This window comes from Siphateles boraxobius, unplaced genomic scaffold, assembly GCF_051911475.1.
Source record: "Siphateles boraxobius isolate OS27281-9 unplaced genomic scaffold, OSU_SipBor_1 77, whole genome shotgun sequence".
Taxonomy (NCBI): domain Eukaryota; kingdom Metazoa; phylum Chordata; class Actinopteri; order Cypriniformes; family Leuciscidae; genus Siphateles; species Siphateles boraxobius.
Window position 1 is genome coordinate 23,059,691 of NW_027509205.1, and position 15,867 is coordinate 23,075,557.

At 46.4% G+C, this 15,867-nt stretch overlaps 2 protein-coding genes across 2 annotated transcripts; both read left to right on the forward strand.

The window, feature by feature from the left end:
• Positions 1–3,219: 3,219 nt before the first annotated feature.
• Positions 3,220–7,501, forward strand: LOC143725695 (uncharacterized). The gene is made up of 8 exons (XM_077218320.1): positions 3,220–3,321; positions 3,446–3,514; positions 3,629–3,748; positions 3,839–4,605; positions 4,798–5,313; positions 5,398–6,033; positions 6,286–7,370; positions 7,486–7,501. Exons 1-8 carry the CDS (start codon positions 3,264–3,266, stop codon positions 7,499–7,501), a joined length of 3,267 nt encoding a protein of 1,088 aa, XP_077074435.1. The 5' UTR covers positions 3,220–3,263.
• A 366-nt stretch (positions 7,502–7,867) lies between these two features.
• On the forward strand, positions 7,868–12,352 carry LOC143725696 (uncharacterized). The gene is made up of 6 exons (XM_077218322.1): positions 7,868–7,874; positions 7,925–8,499; positions 8,806–9,021; positions 9,940–10,449; positions 11,278–11,535; positions 12,178–12,352. The coding sequence occupies exons 1-6, from the start codon at positions 7,868–7,870 to the stop codon at positions 12,301–12,303; spliced, it is 1,692 nt and encodes a 563-aa protein (XP_077074437.1). The 3' UTR covers positions 12,304–12,352.
• The last annotated feature ends 3,515 nt before the right edge of the window (positions 12,353–15,867 follow it).

Consider the following 15,867-nt stretch of genomic DNA (forward strand, 5'->3'; position numbering starts at 1 on the left):
AAATTTTTCATAAAGACTGTGTGAATGAAGGTGATTGTGAATTTGGGTGACAATGACTTTTTCAATGACTTTAGAGAGAAATGGGAGGTTAGAAATGGGCCGGTAATTTGATAAAATATCGGGATCGAGGGAGGGTTTCTTAAGCCGAGGGTTGATAAGTGCAGTTTTCAGAGAGATTGGAAAATGGCCAGATTGCAGGGAAGAGTTTATGATGGTGGAAATGAGAGGGCTTAAGAAGATCGTATTTGATTTGATCAGGGTAGTGGGAAAAGGGTCCAGAAAGCACATTGAGAGTCTCATACTGTGTATGAGAGTCTCAACCTGTCCAAGTGTAGGGAGAATGAAATGAGAGAAAATTGGTGCTGAGGTTTGGGGGATGGATGGAATGACATTGCAGGGTGTAAGATTAGAACGGATGGTAGTTATTTTTGTGGTGAATGAATCAAGAAATTTATTGCACTGGTCATCAGTATTGTTTTTTGCCTCAGGGCAGGTGGACTGAGAAGATAATTTATTGTTTTAAAGAGCTGTTTTGAGTTTCCCGGATTATTATTAATGATATTGGAATAGTATTGTGACCGTGCCTGACTGAGTAATTTTGAATATGATCTTTGGTGCTCTCTGTAAGCAATTTTATGGACAGTCAATCCAGAGGCAACATAGCGCCTCTCAAGGACCCTCCCAGCCGCCTTCTGTCTACGCAGAAGTGTACCCATCAGTGTACCACGGGGCAGAGCGTGTAAATGTTACGGTCCGAGTCCTGAGGGGCGCATGGGCATCCAGTATTTCTTGCAATCCAGTATTGTAATGATCAACGAGCATATCAGTATCAGTGTGGTGGCGGATGTGACCAGTTTTTGTAGGTCATAAGCCAGATGTTCAGGGTTAATTTCTTTTGTTTTCCGAAAACAGATTTTGTGTTTAGGCTTATTAAGTGAAGTCAAGAGTGAAAAATCTAGTGATATGGCATTGTGATCAGATATGCCTAAATCGTGTACATGAACATTGTTGACTGGAAAGTTTGTTATGATAAGGTCCAATATATGCCCTTTTGTATGGGTGGGGACTGTCACGAGTTGTCTGAGGTTAAGTGTATCAAAAAGTTGGAATAGTTCTGCTGTGTATAGACTTGTAGGAGAATCAACATGAATGTTAAAATCTCCAAGAATTTCCACATTGTTAGATGTGGTGCAAACTGACAATAGTAACTCAGTTAGTTCTGAAATAAAACATGGATGTGGTTTAGGTGGCCTGTATATGAGAATGGTTGTAAGAGGATTGGGTAACTCACACGTGAGAGCCAGACATTCAAAAGATGACAGCTTTGGTAAGGTCACAGAAGATAGATGGAAGTCAGAGCGATGAATGACCGCCAACCTGCCCCCACGTCCATTCCCCTAGCTTTTTCCAGATATGTATAGCCAGGGGGGCACGCTTCATTAAGTACAGAATACACTTCTGGTTTGTCCCAGGTCTCAGTGAGGCACATAAAATCAACCTTCTGATCAAATATAAATTGTGGATAAAAGATGCCTTATTGGTAAGTGATTGACAGTTAAACAGTTCCATTTTAATTATTGAAGCTGGAGTCCACTTTACCAGAGAGCGCAGCACGGTAGGATCCACTTTGAGTTTCTCAGGGCATGCAGAAGTTAGTTCCTCCAGCAGGGGGCCTGGGTGTGATCGATTGTAGTTTTTGAAGCCTGACCAAAGGGCGCTCTGATGACGCATCCGATGATGTCGTTTATGCGCGCCGGTGCTAGCAACTGTCCACATGCTTGGAATAGAGCTCTCGGTGATGCTCTCAGAGTAAGCAAGACGCCGCCGTGACCCTCTATGGGTCAATGTGTTCGATGCAATGAAGCCAGTCAGATCGACAAGATCCCCATATCCCCGGGCAACGAGACAGCTCCAGACCACTGACCACTCCAACAGCAAGGGCGGCTCCAGGTAGGAAATATCCGAGCCTAGATATTTTAATATCCAACGAAACTGGACAGAGTGCTCAATACCTGTCATCAGTTGAACAGATCAATAAAACAGATACAATAAGTAATTATAACAGTTTTAGCAGGTGGAGAAGCGGCGAACACACAGCGCCAGCGTCCTCTCCCAAGCCCACCATATATAATATCATCAAATGGTGAAGGACCTGCATCTGGACACGCATCATACACTCTATATAGCACAAACAGGGCTACCATAATATGTGAGCAACATGTATGTACATGTTTGTATTTTATCTGATTTGACAGCATTTGCTGAGATGCCGCAGAAGTCATTGAACTCACACCTGTGCACGCGCACACAACCCACGGCGCCCCCGAACTCTGAAAACTTCAGCATCATCATCATCATTTACACTGCAAGATTGTCATTGCATGAGTTTTTTTCCCTCGGTATTTTTGTCATTTTCCAGTACAAATATAAAAAAATGTATTAAATCAACATTATTTGCTTAAGCAAAATGATTTAAGATATTAATTATTGTTTTATGAAAGAAAAAACAACAACAATATTAAGCGAGGTTATGATTAAAATAAATCTGTCAGTCAGCTTAGAAAAATAAAATTACTTTTAAAATTAAAATTTATTTTTCAGACTCCACTGGCAGAATTTGTCATTGTGTTCACCATAAACTCATTATGATGATTTTTCAGACAATGAAACTTAATATCTAAAGTCATCTTGATTCTCAACTAAATGTATCTTGATTTAAGAATGTTTAGATACTCAGGAAGAATTTTTTTTGTTTGTTTGTTTTTTGCAGTGTGATATTCATGACAAAAAACTTTGTGCAATGCTTAAAGAATAGTCATCTGGTAAAAGTAGCAACAGTGCTATCTTGACTACATTTTTTTAAACAAGTAGCTTTTCCAGTAATTAGCTAAATAATAAGTTAAATGCTGTGATCATTTACTATGTTTGACTCTTTTGACACTTTCCCCCTGTATTTATCTGTTCAGATGTCAATTTAATTCAACTTTGTTTTATGTCTGATAAATGGTTTGGTTTAATAGAAAAAAATCTTATAATCTGATGTGCTTATAAAGATAAGGAAAGATAAATGTAGCAAATTACAATAGAGATTTTTCAACCAACCAATGAGTGCACGGGAATGTTAACGAGCAGATCATCTGTCACTAGTTTCACTCTTACAAGAAACCCAGGTGATGAAAATCTGTGTTATTTTAAAAGCTCTGGTGTGAAGACTGTTTTTAGAAAGCATAGATAGGATGATGATTGTTTAATCTGTAAACAACATGGCAATTTCAAACTTTATGCTTTTGGTCTTTTTGTGTCACCAACTGGTGCCCAATGGTAAAGCTGTTTTCACCTTAGTGTAATGTTTCAAATTTGTAAAATTAAACATTTCAAATTAGTGTAAAATTTCAAAGCTACATGTGTAGCTTTTTTCTTTTTTAACCTTACATCTTGTTTCCAGGATTTACTTCTCCAGTCGGGCGTCATTTATACCGGACTGATATTGAACAAGTACGCTTGGAGAGCAAAGGTTTGTAAGTCTTATATAGTGGTTAACATTATTTTTTTACACAATGCAAAGTTTATTTTAATACAAGAAGTCATCAGGCATTGTAAAAGTTAAAAAATAGTTTTTGTTTTCCAGATGGTCCCTTGTCTATTCCTTGTGTGAACAAACCAAATCCAACATGGCCAGTGGTAGTGAAGTGTAAAATGGCTGTTGAGATGTCTTTGCAGAATGCATCTGGACTAACTGTCCAAAAAGGTGACTTTTGTGCTGATGCTATGAGGTTGACACTGACCCTGAGGAAGGAAAACTAATAATCTTTCCTTTTGTTGCACCAATATTCTTTAGACATTGATTGGAGGTTGGAGTCCAACTCTCTTCCAGCTGAAGTTGATGGGGATTTGATAGCATCCAACCATGACCCCGCTGAGGTTGATGGGAAGTTGACCGTATCCAACAATGCCCCCCCTGAGGTTGATGGGAAGTTGACAGAATCCAGCAATGCCCCAGCTGAGGTTGATGGGAAGTTGACAGCATCCAGCCATGTCCCCCCTGAGGTTGATGGGAAGTTGACTGCATCCAGCCATGTCTCTGCTGAAGAGTGTAGCCATGTCCCAGCTAAAGAGTCTAGCCATGTCCCAGCTGAGGTTGATGGGAAGTTGATCGCATCCAGCCATGTCCCTGCTGAAGAGTGTAGCCATGTCCCTGCTAAAGAGTCTAGCCATGTCCCCCCTGAGGTTGATGGGAAGTTGACCGTATCCAACAGTGTCCCCACTGAGGTTGATGGGAAGTTGACTGTATCCAACAATGTCCCCCCTGAGGTTGATGGGAAGTTGACAGCATCCAGCAATGTCCCAGCTGAGGTTGATGGGAAGTTGACAGCATCCAGCAATGTCCCAGCTGAGGTTGATGGGAAGTTGACAGCATCCAGCAATGTCCCAGCTGAGGTTGATGGGAAGTTGACAGCATCCAGCCATGTCCCAGCTGAGGTTGATGGGAAGTTGACAGCATCCAGCCATGTCCCAGCTGAGGTTGATGGGAAGTTGACAGCATCCAGCCATGTCCCAGCTGAGGTTGATGGGAAGTTGACAGCATCCAGCCATGTCCCAGCTGAGGTTGATGGGAAGTTGACAGCATCCAGCCATCTCCCAGCTGAGGTTGATGGGAAGTTGACCGTATCCAACAATATCCCCCCTGAGGTTGATGGGAAGTTAACAGCATCCAGCAATGTCCCAGCTAAAGAGACTAGCCATGACCCCTCTGAGGTTGATGGGAAGTTGACCGTATCCAATGTTGTCCCTGCTGAGGTTGATGGGAAGTTGACCGCATCCAGCCATGTCCCTGCTGAAGAGTGTAGCCATGTTTCAGCTAAAGAGTCTAGCCATGTCCCAGCTGAGGTTGATGGGAAGTTGACAGCATCCAGCAATGTCCCAGCTGAGGTTGATGGGAAGTTGACAGAATCCAGCAATGTCCCAGCTGAGGTTGATGGGAAGTTGACAGCATCCAGCCATGTCCCAGCTGAGGTTGATGGGAAGTTGACCGTATCCAATGTTGTCCCTGCTGAGGTTGATGGGAAGTTGACCGTATCCAATGTTGTCCCTGCTGAGGTTGATGGGAAGTTGACCGTATCCAATGTTGTCCCTGCTGAGGTTGATGGGAAGTTGACGGTATCCAATGTTGTCCCTGCTGAGGTTGATGGGAAGTTGACCGTATCCAATGTTGTCCCTGCTGAGGTTGATGGGAAGTTGACCGCATCCAGCAATGTCCCTGCTGAAGAGTGTAGCCATGTTTCAGCTAAAGAGTCTAGCCATGTCCCAGCTGAGGTTGATGGGAAGTTGACAGCATCCAGCAATGTCCCAGCTGAGGTTGATGGGAAGTTAACCGTATCCAACAATGTCCCCCCTGAGGTTGATGGGAAGTTGACCGTATCCAACAGTGTCCCCACTGAGGTAGATGGGAAGTTGACCGTATCCAACAATGTCCCCCCTGAGGTTGATGGGAAGTTAACAGCATCCAGCAATGTCCCCCCTGAGGTTAATGGGAAGTTGACCGTATCCAACAGTGTCCCCACTGAGGTTGATGGGAAGTTGACAGCATCCAACAATGTTCCCCCTGAGGTTGATGGGAAGTTAACAGCATCCAGCAATGACCTAGCTAAAGAGACTAGCCATGACCCCGCTCAGGTTGATGGGAAGTTAACAGCATCCAGCAATGACCCAGCTAAAGAGACTAGCCATGACCCCGATGAGGTTGATGGGAAGTTGACCATATCCAATGTTGTCCCAGTTGAGGTTGATGGGAAGTTGACCGTATCCAATGTTGTCCCTGCTGAGGTTGATGGGAAGTTGACAGAATCCAGCAATGTCCCAGCTGAGGTTGATGGGAAGTTGACAGAATCCAGCAATGTCCCTGCTGAGGTTGATGGGAAGTTGACCGTATCCAACAATGTCCCCCCTGAAGTTGATGGGAAGTTGACTGTATCCAACAGTGTCCCCACTGAGTTTGATGGGAAGTTGACTGTATCCAGCAATGTCCCAGCTGAGGTTGATGGGAAGTTGACAGAATCCAGCAATGTCCCAGCTGAGGTTGATGGGAAGTTGACAGCATCCAGCCATGTCCCCCCTGAGGTTGATGGGAAGTTGACCGTATCCAACAATGTCCCCCCTGAGGTTGATGGGAAGTTGACCGTATCCAATGTTGTCCCTGCTGAGGTTGATGGGAAGTTGACAGAATCCAGCAATGTCCCTGCTGAGGTTGATGGGAAGTTGACCGTATCCAACAATGTCCCCCCTGAGGTAGATGGGAAGTTGACCGTATCCAACAATGTCCCCCCTGAGGTTGATGGGAAGTTAACAGCATCCAGCAATGTCCCAGCTAAAGAGACTAGCCATGACCCCGCTGAGGTTGATGGGAAGTTGACCGTATCCAATGTTGTCCCAGCTGAGGTTGATGGGAAGTTAACAGCATCCAGCAATGTCCCTGCTGAAGAGTGTAGCCATGTTCCAGCTAAAGAGTCTAGCCATGTCCCTGCTGAGGTTGATGGGAAGTTGACAGCATCCAGCAATGTCCCTGCTGAAGAGTGTAGCAATGTTCCAGCTAAAGAGTCTAGCCATGTCCCTGCTGAGGTTGATGGGAAGTTGACCGTATCCAACAATTTCCCCCCTGAGGTTGATGGGAAGTTGACCGTATCCAACAGTGCCCCCACTGAGGTTGATGGGAAGTTGACAGCATCCAGCAATGTCCCAGCTGAGGTTGATGGGAAGTTGACAGCATCCAGCAATGTCCCAGCTGAGGTTGATGGGAAGTTGACAGAATCCAGCAATGTCCCAAATGAGGTTGATGGGAAGTTGACAGCATCCAGCAATGTCCCAGCTGAGGTTGATGGGAAGTTGACAGAATCCAGCAATGTCCCAGCTGAGGTTGATGGGAAGTTGACAGCATCCAGCCATGTCCCAGCTGAGGTTGATGGGAAGTTGACAGCATCCAGCCATGTCCCAGCTGAGGTTGATGGGAAGTTGACCGTATCCAACAATGTCCCCCCTGAGGTTGATGGGAAGTTGACCGTATCCAACAATGTCCCCCCTGAGGTTGATGGGAAGTTAACAGCATCCAGCAATGTCCCAGCTAAAGAGACTAGCCATGACCCCGCTGAGGTTGATGGGAAGTTGACGGTATCCAATGTTGTCCCTGCTAAGGTTGATGGGAAGTTGACCATATCCAATGTTGTCCCTGCTGAGGTTGATGGGAAGTTGACCGCATCCAGCAATGTCCCTGATGAAGAGTGTAGCCATGTTCCGGCTAAAGAGTCTAGCCATGTCCCTGCTGAGGTTGATGGGAAGTTGACCGTATCCAACAATGTCCCCCCTGAGGTTGATGGGAAGTTGACAGCATCCAGCAATGTCCCAGCTGAGGTTGATGGGAAGTTGAACGTATCCAACAATGTCCCCCCTGAGGTTGATGGGAAGTTGACCGTATCCAACAATGTCCCCCCTGAGGTTGATGGGAAGTTGACCGTATCCAACAATGTCCCCCCTGAGGTTGATGGGAAGTTGACAGCATCCAACAATGTCCCCCCTGAGGTTGATGGGAAGTTGACAGCATCCAGCAATGTCCCAGCTGAGGTTGATGGGAAGTTGAACGTATCCAACAATGTCCCCCCTGAGGTTGATGGGAAGTTAACCGTATCCAACAATGTCCCCCCTGAGGTTGATGGGAAGTTGACTGTATCGAACAGTGTCCCCACTGAGGTTGATGGGAAGTTGACTGTATCCAACAATGTCCCCCCTGAGGTTGATGGGAAGTTGACAGCATCCAGCAATGTCCCAGCTGAGGTTGATGGGAAGTTGACCGTATCCAGCAGTGTCCCCACTGAGGTTGATGGGAAGTTGACAGCATCCAACAATGTTCCCCCTGAGGTTGATGGGAAGTTAACAGCATCCAGCAATGACCTAGCTAAAGAGACTAGCCATGACCCCGCTCAGGTTGATGGGAAGTTAACAGCATCCAGCAATGACCCAGCTAAAGAGACTAGCCATGACCCCGATGAGGTTGATGGGAAGTTGACCGTATCCAATGTTGTCCCTGCTGAAGTTGATGGGAAGTTGACTGTATCCAGCAATGTCCCAGCTGAGGTTGATGGGAAGTTGACAGAATCCAGCAATGTCCCAGCTGAGGTTGATGTGAAGTTGACCGTATCCAACAATGTCCCCCCTGAGGTTGATGGGAAGTTGACCGTATCCAACAATGTCCCCCCTGAGGTTGATGGGAAGTTGACAGCATCCAACAATGTCCCCCCTGAGGTTGATGGGAAGTTGACAGAATCCAGCAATGTCCCAGCTGAGGTTGATGGGAAGTTGACAGCATCCAGCCATGTCCCAGCTGAGGTTGATGGGAAGTTGACAGCATCCAGCCATGACCCAGCTGAGGTTGATGGGAAGTTGACCGTATCCAACAATGTCCCCCCTGAGGTTGATGGGAAGTTGACCGTATCCAACAATGTCCCCCCTGAGGTTGATGGGAAGTTAACAGCATCCAGCAATGTCCCAGCTAAAGAGACTAGCCATGACCCCGCTGAGGTTGATGGAAAGTTGACGGTATCCAATGTTGTCCCTGCTGAGGTTGATGGGAAGTTGACCGTATCCAATGTTGTCCCTGCTGAGGTTGATGGGAAGTTGACCGCATCCAGCAATGTCCCTGATGAAGAGTGTAGCCATGTTCCGGCTAAAGAGTCTAGCCATGTCCCTGCTGAGGTTGATGGGAAGTTAACAGCATCCAGCAATGTCCCAGCTAAAGAGACCAGCCATGACCCCGCTGAGGTTGATGGGAAGTTGACCGTATCCAATGTTGTCCCAGCTGAGGTTGATGGGAAGTTGACCGTATCCAATGTTGTCCCTGCTGAGGTTGATGGGAAGTTGACCGTATCCAGTAATGTCCCTTCTGAAGTTGATGGGAAGTTGACGGCATCCAGCAATGTCCCTGCTGAAGAGTGTAGCCATGTTCCAGCTAAAGAATCTAGCCATGTCCCTGCTGAGGTTGATGGGAAGTTAACAGCATCCAGCAATGTCCCAGCTAAAGAGTGTAGCCATGTTCCAGCTAAAGAGTCTAGCCATGTCCCTGCTGAGGTTGATGGGAAGTTGACAGCATCCAGCAATGTCCCTGCTGAAGAGTGTAGCCATGTTCCAGCTAAAGAGTCTAGCCATGTCCCTGCTGAGGTTGATGGGAAGTTGACCGTATCCAACAATTTCCCCCCTGAGGTTGATGGGAAGTTGACCGTATCCAACAGTGCCCCCACTGAGGTTGATGGGGAGTTGACTGTATCCAACAATGTCCCCCCTGAGGTTGATGGGAAGTTGACAGCATCCAGCAATGTCCCAGCTGAGGTTGATGGGAAGTTGACAGCATCCAGCAATGTCCCAGCTGAGGTTGATGGGAAGTTGACAGCATCCAGCAATGTCCCAGCTGAGGTTGATGGGAAGTTGACAGCATCCAGCAATGTCCCAGCTGAGGTTGATGGGAAGTTGACAGCATCCAGCCATGTCCCTGCTGAAGAGTCTAGCCATGTCCCTGCTGAGGTTGATGGGAAGTTGACCGTATCCAACAGTGCCCCCACTGAGGTTGATGGGGAGTTGACTGTATCCAAAAATGTCCCCCCTGAGGTTGATGGGAAGTTGACAGCATCCAGCAATGTCCCAGCTGAGGTTGATGGGAAGTTGACAGCATCCAGCAATGTCCCAGCTGAGGTTGATGGGAAGTTGACAGCATCCAGCCATGTCCCAGCTGAGGTTGATGGGAAGTTGACAGCATCCAGCCATGTCCCTGCTGAGGTTGATGGGAAGTTGACAGCATCCAGCCATGTCCCTCCTGAGGTTGATGGGAAGTTGACCGTATCCAACAATGTCCCCCCTGAGGTTGATGGGAAGTTAACAGCATCCAGCAATGTCCCCCCTGAGGTTAATGGGAAGTTGACCGTATCCAACAGTGTCCCCCCTGAGGTTGATGGGAAGTTAACAGCATCCAGCAATGACCCAGCTAAAGAGACTAGCCATGACCCCGCTCAGGTTGATGGGAAGTTAACAGCATCCAGCAATGACCCAGCTAAAGAGACTAGCCATGACCCCGATGAGGTTGATGGGAAGTTGACCATATCCAATGTTGTCCCAGTTGAGGTTGATGGGAAGTTGACAGCATCCAGCCATGTCCCTGCTGAGGTTGATGGGAAGTTGACCATATCCAATGTTGTCCCAGTTGAGGTTGATGGGAAGTTGACAGCATCCAGCAATGTCCCAGCTGAGGTTGATGGGAAGTTGACAGAATCCAGCAATGTCCCAGCTGAGGTTGATGGGAAGTTGACCGTATCCAACAGTGTCCCCACTGAGTTTGATGGGAAGTTGACTGTATCCAGCAATGTCCCCCCTGAAGTTGATGGGAAGTTGACCGTATCCAACAGTGTCCCCCCTGAGGTTGATGGGAAGTTGACAGCATCCAGCAATGTCCCAGCTGAGGTTGATGGGAAGTTGACAGCATCCAGCAATGTCCCAGCTGAGGTTGATGGGAAGTTGACAGAATCCAGCAATGTCCCAGCTGAGGTTGATGGGAAGTTGACAGCATCCAGCCATGTCCCCCCTGAGGTTGATGGGAAGTTGACCGTATCCAACAATGTCCCCCCTGAGGTTGATGGGAAGTTGACCGTATCCAACAATGTCCCCCCTGAGGTTGATGGGAAGGTAACAGCATCCAGCAATGTCCCAGCTAAAGAGACTAGCCATGACCCAGCTGAGCTTGATGGGAAGTTGACCGTATCCAATGTTGTCCCTGCTGAGGTTGATGGGAAGTTGACCGTATCCAATGCTGTCCCCCCTGAGGTTGATGGGAAGTTGACTGTATCCAACAGTGTCCCCACTGAGGTTGATGGGAAGTTGACTGTATCCAACAATGTCCCCCCTGAGGTTGATGGGAAGTTAACAGCATCCAGCAATGACCCAGCTAAAGAGACTAGCCATGACCCCGCTCAGGTTGATGGGAAGTTAACAGCATCCAGCAATGACCCAGCTAAAGAGACTAGCCATGACCCCGCTGAGGTTGATGGGAAGTTGACCGTATCCTATGTTGTCCCAGCTGAGGTTGATGGGAAGTTGACAGAATCCAGCAATGTCCCAGCTGAGGTTGATGGGAAGTTGACAGCATTCAGCCATGTCCCCCCTGAGGTTGATGGGAAGTTAAACGTATCCAACAATGTCCCCCCTGAGGTTGATGGAAAATTGACAGCATCCAGCCATGTCCCAGCTGAGGTTGATGGGAAGTTGACAGCATCCAGCCATGTCCCTGCTGAAGAGTGTAGCCATGTTCCAGCTAAAGAGTCTAGCCATGTCCCTGCTGAGGTTGATGGGAAGTTGACCGTATCCAACAATGTCCCCCCTGAGGTTGATGGGAAGTTGACCGTATCCAACAATGTCCCCCCTGAGGTTGATGGGAAGTTGACCGTATCCAACAATGTACCCCCTGAGGTTGATGGGAAGTTGACAGCATCCAGCCATTTTCCAGCTGAGGTTGATGGGAAGTTGACAGCATCCAGCCATGTCCCAGCTGAGGTTGATGGGGAGTTGACAGAATCCAGCAATGTCCCAGCTAAAGAGTCTAGCCATGTCCCAGCTGAGGTTGAGGGGAAGGTAACTGATGCTAGCCATGTCTCCGCTGAAGTTGATGGGAAGTTGACTGTATCCAATGTTGTCCCAGCTGAGGTTAATGGGCAATTAACAGCATCCAGCCAAGTCCCTGCTGAGGTTGATGGGAAGTTGACATCCAGCCATGTCCCAGCTGAAGTGTGTAGCCATGTCCCCGCTGAGGTTGATGGGAAGTTGACATCCAGCCATGTCCCAGCTGAAGTGTGTAGCCATGTCCCCCCTGAGGTTGATGGGAAGTTGACCATATCCAACAATGTCCCAGCTGAGGTTGAGAGGAAATTTGCAGCATCCAGCAATGTCCATGCTGAACAGTCCAGCCATGTCCCAGCTGAGGTTGAAGGGAAGCTCACTGAGTCCAGCTATGCCCCTGCTGAACAGTCCAGCCACATACCTACTGAGGTTGATTGGAAATTGGCAGCATCCGGCAATGTCAATGCTGAACAGTCCAGCCAAGTCCCTGCTGAGGTTGATGGGAACGTCACTGATGCTAGCCATGTCCCAGCTGAGGTTGAGGGGAAGTTGACCGCATCCAGCCATGTCCAAGCTGAACAGTCCAGCCATGTCCCAGCTAAGGTTGATGTGCTAAAAAGTCTGACAAATTTACTCAACTTCCCAAGCACTCAACGTAAATAGATCTTTCAGATCTCTATTTTACTCAATAAAACCAGTTATTATTCTGGAATTTCAGCTGTTTGATTCATCTTATTTTGCATTAGATGTTCATCAGGACATGTCTTCAAATCCAACAAGGTTATTTTATTGCATTGTAAATGTAAATATCCCTTTAGAAAGAGATTAGAAGAAATACAAAAGTAGTCTTGGACATTTATAAGGAGTTTATCGAACGCAAGCGAACTTGAGAATCTTGGCTGTATGTTCATTTTACTTGTCAACTCTGTTTTGGGGCCTGAAAATGGGTTTTAAATGGTGGTGGTGATGGCGCAATGGATAAGGCACATGCCTTTGGTGTGAGAGACCCAGGTTTGAATCCACTGAGACACCAATGTGTCCCTGAGCAAGACACTTAACCCCTAGTTGCTCTGGAGGCGTGCGACCTCTGACATATAGCAATTGTAAGTCGCTTTGGATAAAAGTGTCAGCTAAATGAATAAATGTGTAGAATGCTTGTGTGCAGGCATGTAAAAGGGATATAGCCAACTACTGGCCAGGCAGCAGAATACAGTGATTTTTAGTTGCTTTTGAGGATCCATGTGAATGGGGATGTCTTTGACCATAATGTCATCTGTATGTGAAACCTCCCATTTTTAGTACACTGTTGTTGATAAAATGCACCCTAAAACTGCATTTAAGAATTGGCACAATGTAATTTTGTGGTGTATTGCGTGTCCCTGTGCAGAATGTAAGTCTTTATGAAGCACTTCATACAATACAAATTGTTTCAAAGCAGCTTTACAGTGATAACAGGAAAATTATGCATTTCAGCTGAAGTCAGTTCAATGTTCAGTTTCAATGAAGATATCAATTATTGAATTAGTTAATTTCATATGTAAAGCTGTTCTACAAAGTCATCCAGCTCAGTTTTCATTCAGCATGGTGCGTACAGTCAGAATAATATTGTTGAATATTAAGTGTCCCCAACTAGGCAAGCCAGATGCGACCGTGGCAAGCAGCATGGTGGATTATGATTCAGGCTGCATCACAAGTCAGAGTTCAGATCGGAGCAGAACATTCAAATAGTTATCTAGTTCCTTTTACTTGAAGATCGATTCATCACGCCTGTATGGAGCCCGAAGCTGCCCATAGAGTCTGTTTTGAGGACTTGTCTGGTTCTTGAGGTCTCTGCTGATGATCAGTGCCAATGGCTGTCATGTCGACAAGGCCTTCACAGGAATTGTCTAGTAGACACGGTCTCTTGACTGAATGTCAGCAGTCACCTTTTATATAGCGCTTTTAACAATATAGATTTTTTTTAAAACAGCTTTACAGAGATAATAGGAAATTAAAGTAACAGAGATTATTTTGGCTTTACAGTAGCTCTAGAATAAAGTTATTGTCCAGCTAAAGTTAGTTTTGATTGATTCACTTCCTTTGCAAAGATCATTAGTTATTAACGTAGAGACCGCTTACACGACACCGTTCTAAAAGAAACCCTTAAAGGTAGGGTAGGCAATGTGTTTCTAAAACACTTTTTGTCAAATTTGTTTAAACTGTCTTTATATACCAATGCATATCTATAATGTAAGTACTCTGAAAAGGAGTTTATAAAAATAGTGTCTGTAGTCCTCTCAGGGCTGCAATAAACAGCTCATTATTACATTCGGACGAGTGCTCTGATTGACTGGGTGATTGTCACTCTCCCTCGCTGCTATGGCTACCAACAGGAGCTGCCAACATGCGCGCACTCGGTTGACTCACTCATTTCGGAAGAGGAGTGGCGCGTACCGACTGCAATCCACAAAGTCTCACAATTATGGCAGAGAAAGAGCAGTCAAAAAGGTATTTTATTACCTGTGATTCTGACATGATGTCACTCAATCGCACTTCGCTCCTCTCCGCTCCGCTATGGTAAACGCGTCCTCCAGCTGAGCGGTTGGCATTGCGTGTTCAAGTGTTTTGGGGGCGTGGCTTTGGAATGAGCTCAGAAGGAAGGGGGTGGGAGTTTCTCTGTTGGATACTTTCAAAATCCAGCAGTTTTCTGCTAGTTTCTCAGACTTACCTACCCCGCCATTAACCCTCTGGGGTCTAAGGTGTTTTTGGGGTCCTTGAGATGTTCTGACATGCCCTGACATTTATGCTTTTTTCAGTTTCTTATAAACATATTAATGGCAAAGGTGTAACTACACTAATAATAATAATAATAATAATTTTTATTTGTAATGCACTTTACACGTGAAGAACACATCTCAAAGTGCTACAGGTGCACAGGTAAGAACACATAAAAACAATCAAAGACATAGGAAGATAAAAATTATGTTAAGAAAATGCAGTAACAAATAAATAGGTCTTTAATTTATTTTAAAAACCTCTATAGGCTGTGGCGCCCTCAGGTGGTTAGGGAGGGAATTCCACAATCGAGGTGCAACCACCTGGAAGGCCCTATCTCCCATGGTGCAAAGTTTTGACTTGGGGACCTGGAGTTTATGGCTATCAGAGGAACGGAGGTGACGGGTTGGGGTATGCCTATTAATAAGCTCTTTGAGGTACAATGGTGCGCTACCGTAAACACACTCATAGGTCAGGAGACAGATCTTATAGTCAATCCTGAAATCTAACAGGAAGCCAGTGAAGTTTACGAAGGATGGGTGTGATGTGCTCAGATTTGCGCACCCTCATCAGGACCCTGGCAGCGCAGTTCTGAATGTACTGCAGTCTCTGCAGGCTCCTGCCCGGGATCCCGATGAGGAGTGAATTGAAGTAATCGAGCCTGGAGGAGACGAAGGCATGAACCAGCTTCTCTGCATCAGGAAAAGAGAGGGAAGTACTGAGTTTGGAAATATTTCGGAGATGAAAGAATGCAGTCTTACAGATAATTTGGATATGGGTGTTAAATGATAGGTGGGGGTCGAATCGAACCCCCAGGTTTTTTATAGAGGATGTCAGAGAAATGTCATGGCCAGCAAATGAGTAAACGGTCAAGGGAAGGGATCGAAGTTGGTGTGGGGTCCCAATTAGGAGATGTTCGGTTTTGGAGCTGTTTAGCTGAAGGAAGTTATCAGTCATCCATGCCCTCGTCTCCAAAGGCAGACATTTAAAGTGGAGAGTGATCATGAATATGATGTGGGGTCCAACCTGACATAGAGCTGAGTATCGTCAGCATAGCAGTGGAAAGCAACTCCATGCCCACTGATGATGTAGCCCAAGGGGAGCATATAAATGGAGAAAAGAGTAGGGCCGAGAACCGAACCCTGAGGCACTCCACATGTAACTGTATGTGGCCTCGACCTGGCTCCCCCCAGGGCCACATACTCAACTCTATCAGTCAGGTAGGACCGGAACCACTCGAGTGCTGTGTGTGAGATACCGGTGAAGTGTTGCAGACGATGAAGTAGGATGGCGTGATCAAAAGTGTCGAAAGCGGCTGAGAGGTCCAATAGCATGAGGAGAGATGGAGAGCCCTGGTCAGCAGCCACAAGCAGATCGTTTGTGACCCTGACCAGGACTGTCTCTGCACTATGGCCGGAGCGAAAGCCAGACTGAAATTTTTCATAAAGACTGTGTGAATGAAGGTGATTGTGA